This window comes from Salvelinus sp. IW2-2015, linkage group LG17 (assembly GCF_002910315.2).
Source record: "Salvelinus sp. IW2-2015 linkage group LG17, ASM291031v2, whole genome shotgun sequence".
Lineage (NCBI taxonomy): Eukaryota > Metazoa > Chordata > Actinopteri > Salmoniformes > Salmonidae > Salvelinus > Salvelinus sp. IW2-2015.
In genome coordinates, this window is record NC_036857.1 from 9200630 (window position 1) to 9209405 (window position 8776).

At 44.3% G+C, this 8776-nt stretch overlaps 1 protein-coding gene across 1 annotated transcript in view; it reads right to left on the minus strand.

Annotated features, from left to right (window-relative positions):
- LOC111977184 (protein bicaudal D homolog 2) overlaps window positions 1-8776 on the minus strand; it is a 103126-nt gene that overhangs the window by 54529 nt on the left and 39821 nt on the right. Inside the window, exon 2 of the mRNA XM_070447841.1 lies at window positions 7704-7916. Within this exon, the coding sequence (XP_070303942.1) occupies window positions 7704-7916 (213 nt within the window). The remainder of the gene's footprint in view (window positions 1-7703; window positions 7917-8776) is intronic.

Below are 8776 nucleotides of genomic sequence, written 5' to 3' on the forward strand. Positions count from 1 at the left end.
AATTCTCTATATAATTAATTCTTGACATTTCACATTCTTAAACATAACTGGTGATCCTAACTGACCTAAGACAGGGAATTTTTACTAGGATTAAATGTCAGGGAGTTGTGAAAAACTGAGTTTAAATGTATTTGGCTAAGGTTTATGTAAACTTCCGACTTCAATCTGTATATTAGGTGAAATACATCACAGCAGCAATATTGTGACCTGTTGCACAAGAATAAGGCAACAAGTGAAGAACAACAACCATTGTAAATACAACCCATATTAATTAATATCTATTTTCCCTTTTGTACTTTAAGTATTTTGCACATCGTTTTACAACACTGTACAATCGTCTTAAAATGACATTCTATTCCTTTTGAAACTTTTGTCTGTGTAATGTTAATTCTTCATTTCGGATTTTTTATTTCACTTTTGTTATTTATCATTGCACTTGTCTTGGTAATGTAAAAACAAAATATGAATTGAATTGAGAGAGAGAGAGATGGGAACTCATAGCATGCTTTCTGATTTGTCTGTTGACAAAATAATGTAAATGTAAAATAAGACTTTGAGAAACTACAGAAATAGACAGGAGAGAGAGACAGGAGCAGTTTTGGGCTGGTGGTGGGGAGGGGTAGAAAGCCATTAATGGAAAACCACAACAAAACTATAATAACCTTACTAAGCGTGTACTATTGTATACTTCCCTCTTGTACTGCGCTAGGGCTACACACTGCCCATTTTACATTTGCGATTTGAGTCATTTAGCAAACACTCTTATCTAGAGTGACTGACAGTTAGTGATTCATCTTAAGATAGCTAGGTGGGACAACTAGGGTCTCAGGCATAGTAGTACACTTTTCCTCAATAAAGTAGCGTATCAGCAAAGTCTGTTGTGTTCAGAGGAGGGGGGGGGGGGGGGGGGGGGGTCGTCGAGGTGAGAGGGGGATTATTTCGATACTCTTTTGAGCGTTTCAGGTGCGTTTCGGAGATGGCAGGGACTCTGCTGTCCTAGCTTCAGGAGAGAAGCTGGTTCCACCATTGGGGTGCCAGGACAGAAAAAAGCTTGGACTGGGCTTATGGGAGCTGCCCTCCCATAGGCCAAGAGACCCGAGGTGGCAGAACAGAGTGCTCAGGTTGGGGTGTAGGGTTAGAGCATAGCCTGAAGGTAGGGAGGGCAGTTCCTCTTGCGTGTTTTGTAGGTAAGCACCATGGTCTTGTTAGTGGATGCGAGCTTCAACTGGAAGCCAGTGGAGTGTGCGAAGGAGCGGGGTGACATGGGAGAACTTGAAAACCAGGCGGCCTGCAGCGTTCTGGATAATTGTCCCCTCCGTAATTGCAGTAGGGCTACACTCTGGCCTCTTCCTTGTTCCTCCTCAACAGCCAAGTGAATCAGAAATCACTCCTCATTATTCTACCCTTCATCCTCCTGCCAAGGAACAACAACTCTTCAATCTAAAGGTCCCTCTATCTTTCTTTTCTCTCCCTCTCTTTCTGTCTCTCCCTCTCTTTGTGTCAGACAGAGCTCCCCACCTTGCCGAGGGGGGCTGGGCCCCTTTCAACCTGCCTGCCCCTCTTGTTATTTCAATCTTCTTCACCTCTGGCTCAACCTGAACACCCACAGTACACACAGGCAAATCCATGCATGTGCACACACACACTCCTGTATACACATTCCTCCGATAATTGGCTCTTTATCTGTCCCTCCGCAGACAAGAGGGCAGGCGGATGGCACGGCTGGCGCTCTCAGGCAAGGAGGAATGCCAGATCTGATGTGAACGGAGAGTCACGCCACTGACGCCGAGAGCTGGATGATGGGCACTGCTGCCAGTCTCAGGACCTAGTGCCTGTCCTGTGCAATGAGTCCCAGTGCAGCAGCATAATTCACCCATATAAAGCAACAAGTAACCTGGTAACCACAGTAAATGTACTATAGCCAATGTCTGATATATTTGCTCTGTGAGGAAAAAAGTTATACTCAAGTATGATCTGCTTTCACCCAGCAGTGGTTGTTAACCTTTCCCTCCATCACACACAGCAGAGCACTCACCAGCAGAGCACTCCCTGCTCTCTCCCTCTGTCATTTCAGGCCTGCCCAGATCCCCAGGGTGTGCAGTCACAGGACCACAATCAATATGACAGCCAAGATGGCGCTAGTTAAATCAGCCTGATCTGTGCCAGTTCACCACAGGGCGTGAAACCATCAGGGTGTGATTAGTCCTGCCTGGACACGACCAAGAGAGTTCTATCGGTAGCACTGCAGTCACGCAAGGTCTGAAACTGTGGTGTAGTAGCCACAGTAAACAGTATCTGGATGTATAGCAAATATATATGGGTGTTGTACATTGTGCAAGTGAGGGCAAGTTTATTAATTGGGAACACTTCAATGCTAGTACAGGTATGTGTATCTGCTGCTACAATTTATTATACTTATCACTGCTGCTCACTCACGTTAACCCTGATTACACATCTGCCACAGTATCCCTCTAATTTATTACTACTGATATAATGATCTTGCCTAAATATATTTTTGGTACTCAGCCACTGTGGCAGATAGATTAAAAAATGTACAAGCCACTCAGAATTTTTACCAGCATGTAACCTTACTAACAATAAGTAAATTAGACAAACTTTTATGCATGTGTACAGTGTTGTCTAAAATGAACCTACTAACAATGTAACCTACTAAACAATGTAACTACTAACCAATGTAACTCTACTTAAACCAATGTAACTACTAACAATGTAACCTACTAACAATGTAAACCTACTAACAATGTAACCTACTAACAATGTACCTACTAACAATGTAACCTACTAACAATGATAACCTACTTTAACAATGTACCTACTAACAATGTAACCTACTCAAGTAAGTAAAATGAAACCAACTTTTATGCCTGTGCACAGCGTTTTCTAGAAATAAACTTTCACTCAGCTCTTCAGGTGCGTACAGCCCCAACCCAGGCAGTGTTGGCAGCGCAAGGTGGGATATATAGGATTCCCTATGACTTTGTGCGATTATTTCACCAACTATGAAAAGAAAATTACAGAAATACTTTGAAAAACAGCTACTGCAGTATTTAATTTACTATACATGTGACTCGTTTCATGAAACTAGGCGTATGTCACACGTTGCTACTTCACAGGAGAGGCATTTGAACGTAAACATTTATTTTTGGTGCAGAAATACCTTCTGGAACATGTGAATTCATGTGCCTTATAACAACTTGTGTACCATTGTTAAATTACACAAGCCTTGTTGGTTTATACATGTAAAAAGACAGGAACCTCTCCACTAGCCATGATTGGCTGAGATAATGGATGGGCAGAAATGCCGGAGATGAGTTTCGGATTGGTCTGCCATGTAGCTCGCTTCTGTCTATAACATGAGCGGTTCAGTATGTGTTGAACAGTCCTCATACTACAGCTATGACAATGTTTGTATTGGTAGTAGTATGAGTTGGAGGTTATATCCCAGCTAGCACAGTGGATCTGGCCGATTACGCTGAGAGTCGGGCACTCGCCGAATCATGTGGGCGTCTGGGCCGCCTTCGGCAGTATCACTTATGGCTAGGATGTGGGGATTGAGCATAGCCTGAAGGTAGGGAGGGGCAGTTCCTCTTGCTGTTTTGTAGGTAAGCACCATGGTCTTGTAGTGGATGCGAGCTTCAACTGGAAGCCAGTGGAGTGTGCGAAGGAGCGGGGTGACATGGGAGAACTTGAAAACCAGGCGGCCTGCAGCGTTCTGGATAAGTTGTCCCCTCCTAGATTGCAGTAGGGCTACACTCTGGCCTTCTCCTGTTCCTCCTCAACAGCCAGTGAATCAGAAATCACTCCTCATTATTCTACCCTTCATCCCTCCTGCCAAGGGAACACAACTCTTCAATCTAAAGGTCCCTCTATCTTTCTTTCTCTCCCTCTCTTTCTGTCTCCCTCTCTTTGTGTCAGACAGAGCTCCCCACCTTGCCGAGGGGGGCTGGGCCCCCTTTCAACCTGCCTGCCCCTCTTGTTATTTCAATCTCTTCACCTCTGGCTCAACCTTGACACACCCACAGTACACACAGGCAAATCCATGCATGTGCACACACACACTCACTGTATACACATTCCTCGATAATTGGCTCTTATCTGTCCCTCCGCAGACAAGAGGGCAGGCGGATGGCACGGCTGGCGCTCTCAGGCAAGGGAGGAATGCCAGATCTGATGTGAGAGGAGAGTCACGCCACTGACGCCAGAGCTGGATGATGGGCACGTGCTGCCAGTCTCAGGACCTAGTGCCTGTACCCTGTGCAATGAGTCCCAGTGCAGCAGCATAAATTTCACCCATTACTAAAGCAACAAGTAACCTGTAACCACAGTAAATGTACTATAGCCAATGTCTGATATATTTGCCTTGAGGCAAAAAGTTATACTCAAGTATGATCTGCCTTTCACCAGCAGTGGTTGTTAACCTTTCCCTCCATCACACCACAGCAGAGCACTCACCAGCAGAGCACTCCCTGCTCTCTCCCTCTGTCATTTCAGGCCTGCCCAGATCCCCAGGGTTGCAGTCACAGGACCACATCAATATGACAGCCAAGATGGCGCTAGTTAAATCAGCCTGATCTGTGCCAGTTCACCACAGGGGCTGAAACCATCAGGGTGTGATTAGTCCTGCCTGGACACGCCAAGCAGAGTTCTATCGGTAGCACTGCAGTCACGCAAGTCTGAAACTGTGGTGTAGTAGCCACAGTAAACAGTATCTGGATGTATAGCAAATATATATGGGTGTGTACATTGTGCAAGTGAGGGCAAGTTTGATTAATTGGGAACACTTCAATGCTAGTACAGGTATGTGTATCTGCTGCTACAATTTATTATACTTATCCTGCTGCTCACTCACTTTAACCCTGATTACACATCTGCCACCAGTATCCCTCTAATTTATTACTACTGATAATGATCTTGGCCTAAAATTATATTTTTGGTACTCCAGCCACTGTGGCAGATAGATTAAAAAATGTACAAGCCACTCAGAATTTTTACCAGCCATGTAACCTACTAACAATAAGTAAATTAGACAAACTTTTATGCATGTGTACAGTGTTGTCTAAAATGAACCTACTAACAATGTAACCTACTAACAATGTAACCTACTAACAATGTAACCTACTAACAATGTAACCTACTAACAATGTAACCTACTAACAATGTAACCTACTAACAATGTAACCTACTAACAATGTAACCTACTAACAATGTAACCTACTAACAATGTAACCTACTAACAATGTAACCTACTAACAATGTAACCTACTAACAATGTAAGTAAATGAAACCAACTTTTATGCCTGTGCACAGCGTTTCTAGAAATAAACTTTCACTCAGCTCTTCAGGTGCGTACAGCCCCCAACCAGGCAGTGTTGCAGCGCAAGGTGGGATATATAGGATTCCCTATGACTTTGTGCGATTATTTCACCAACTATGAAAAGAAAATTACAGAAATACTTTGAAAACAGCTACTGCAGTATTTAATTTACTATACATGTGACTCGTTTCATGAAACTAGGCGTATGTCACACGTTGCTACTTCACAGGAGAGGCATTTGAACGTAAACATTTATTTTGGGGCAGAAATACCTTCTGGAACATGTGAAATTTCATGTGCCTTATTAACAAACTTGTGTACCATTGTTAAATTACAAGCCTTGTTGGTTTATACATGTAAAAAGACAGGAACCTTCCCACTAGCCATGATTGGCTGAGATAATGGATGGGCAGAAATGCCGGGAGATGAGTTCGGATTGGTCTGCCATGTAGCTCGCTTCTGTCTATAACATGAGCGGTTCAGTATGTGTTGACAGTCCTCATACTACAGCTATGACAATGTTTGTATTGGTAGTAGTATGAGTTGGGGTTATATCCCAGCTAGCACAGTGGATCTGGGCCGATTCCGGCTGAGAGTCGGGGCACTCGGCCGACATCATGTGGGCGTCTGGGCCGCCTTCGGCAGTATCACTTATGGCTAGGATGTGGGGATTGAGCTCGGGCTGATTCCGGTGTGAGTCATCTGGCCCAAATGTATTACTTGGGGCTCGGGACGATTCCGGTGAGAGTTATCTGGCCCAAATGAATATATTACTTGAGGCTCGGGCCGATTCCGGTGATAGTTATCTGGCTCAAATATATTACTCGGGTCTCGAGCCGATTGGGGCTACTCTCTGGCAGATGATTACATGGGCTGCTTTTTATAATTAGCATTTCAATATTTATTTTTCCATATTTTCTCATTGTTTCTGTGAACAAAAAATACAATCAACATTTAAATGAAATTCTTTAAGAGTCCTGTGTAGTATTTTAGTATTTTGATACTTTATGCAAGGCAATTGATAAGCATTAAAAACTTTGTGGATGGAGCCTCCCGAGTGGCGCAGCGGTCTAAGACACTGCATGTTGCTACAGATGCTGGTTCGAGACCCATGCCAGCCACGCCCGGGAGACCCATGAGGCGACGCACATGAGTTAGCGGAGGGTTTGGCCGGCCGGGATGTCCTTGTCCCATCATGCTGTAGCGACTCCTGTGGCGGGCCAGGCGCATGCACGCTGACACGGTCACCAGGTGTATGGTATTTTTTCGGACCAAATGTTTTTTTGTGGATGGGTATAATTTGTATGTATAAAATTTATAATAGTAATATTTAAAATGACTCAATCTGGTAATTTTGTATACATTTATTTACATTTGCATCGGGCTGCTTCTGGGGGGATTCTGGTAAGATGCCGGTCAAAGTCGGCTGAATTCCGGTAGACGAAAACGGTCCGATGTACTTGGGCCGATTCTGGGCAGTCATTCAGTACTTGGGCCGAGTCCGACACCGGGCCGATTCAATCAGTTCTGGCCCCCTGGAAGAGGGCCGCTTCAGGGCTCATTCCTCATTGCTAGCTGGGGCTGGTTCATTGTTTAGCTAGCTAGCTTTCACCTGGATTCAGTCTATTTCATGTAAAGAGCAGGTGTTCATAATGTTTTGTACACTCAGTGTATATTCTTGTGTATTTATTTTTTTCCGATGTGCAATAGAACTGCATTGTTGAGGAAGAAATTGAAGAGCTTGACAAGCTTGCAAGCAAGCATTTAACTACTGTTTACACTTGCTGTATCCTGTGCAAGTGACAAATCAACTTTGATTTTATTTGTGAAGGTGAAAGAGTGTGTGTGTGCCAGCGATTGTGTAGTTGAGCATGTGCAAGTGTAATTTTGATTGCATTCATACACATATTGTAAGGATCTGATCTCATATACCCAGTCTATACCTATTATCAAATCCAATCACAAATGGTCCAACAAACTAATCCAGTCATGGTTAGTGATGGTTAACTAAAATCTAGATTCAATCAAGTTATGATTACATATACTGCGTTTAGACAGGCAGCGCAATTCTGATATTTTTTTCACTAATTAGTCTTTTGACCAATCAGATCAGCTCTGAAAAAGATCTGATGTGAAAAGATCTGATGTGATTGGTCAAAAGACCAATTAGTGGAAAAAGATAAGAATTGGGCTGCCAGTGTGAACGCAGCCAATATGTCTTTTGTGCATCGAGGCTACACCCGTCCAGATATCAGGAAGCATTTTAATACCAGGTGCAGATGGGGTATATTAGTCTGTATGCAAACTTGTATCTACAGTAGATTGTGGCAACTGAATCTATTATTTCTCTCTCTTCTTCTCGTCTCACCTCTCTCATCTCCTGGGTGATGGAGGCCAGGCGTTCGTTCTCTGACTGGGTGTTGGTGAGGACATTACGGGCCTGGCGGAGCTCCGTCTGCAGCTCCAGGACCCGCTGCTCGTAATAGGCCTCCTTACACACCGCCTCCTGGATCAGAGACTCCTCCCTGCTTTCCCCATCTGCAGCCACCTTCTTATGGTTGGAGTAGACTTGTCCAAACGCCTGGAGAGAGAGAGAGGTCAGGGTTTGATGAATGAGCTATTTTTCCCATTTCGAATTTCTGCCATTTCGAAATGAGCCAACTTTTACAGCTGAGGTTCAGCTGGGGACAGAACAGAGGAGAGAGAAGTGTTGCACCAATAACCCTGCCTCCTAAAATAGTCTACCCTGGAGAGAGAACCACTCAGTCATAGCAGTTTCCATCTGGACGCCGTCATCGCCCTGTCCCGCCTCTATCCCGCCATCATTCTCCTGTCCTGCCCCTACCGACCTCACTGCTCTCCCTCCCCGCTCCACATGCTCACCAGAGACTTAGAAGAAGGCAGTTCTAATAAAACAGAAGATTTAGGCTGTAGGAAACCCCCTGGACAAATATCACCATCCCTCTCTGATTATAGAATTTAGTCTAATGCTCTTAAGGTCATTTAGGAGTACAGGCATATCAAATGAGGAAATCATCCAAATTCCCCAGATTGAAAGTAGCAGATGGAGTTTAGAAAGGGAAGATGACTACTACCTCAGGGACACGAGGCTGGAGTGTTAGCAGGTTGGCCATTATTGGGATGACTCATGTACTGGAGGTATCTCTTCAGGGTAGTCACTAGCTGGCATAGCCACAAAGTCAGAAAATCTGATTTTAAACCTAAAATTAACCTTAACCACACTGCTAACCTTACATTTTTGTTTCATGATTTTTTACGATATATAATTTTGACTTTGTATATGGGCCATCTAGTGGAACTCCTTCAGCTCTGCCTCCATCTCTCACTCCCTGTGTCTCCATCTCTCGCTCCCTGTGTCTCCATCTCTCGCTCCCTGTGTCTCCATCTCTCGCTCCCTGTGTCTCCATCTCTCGCTCCCTG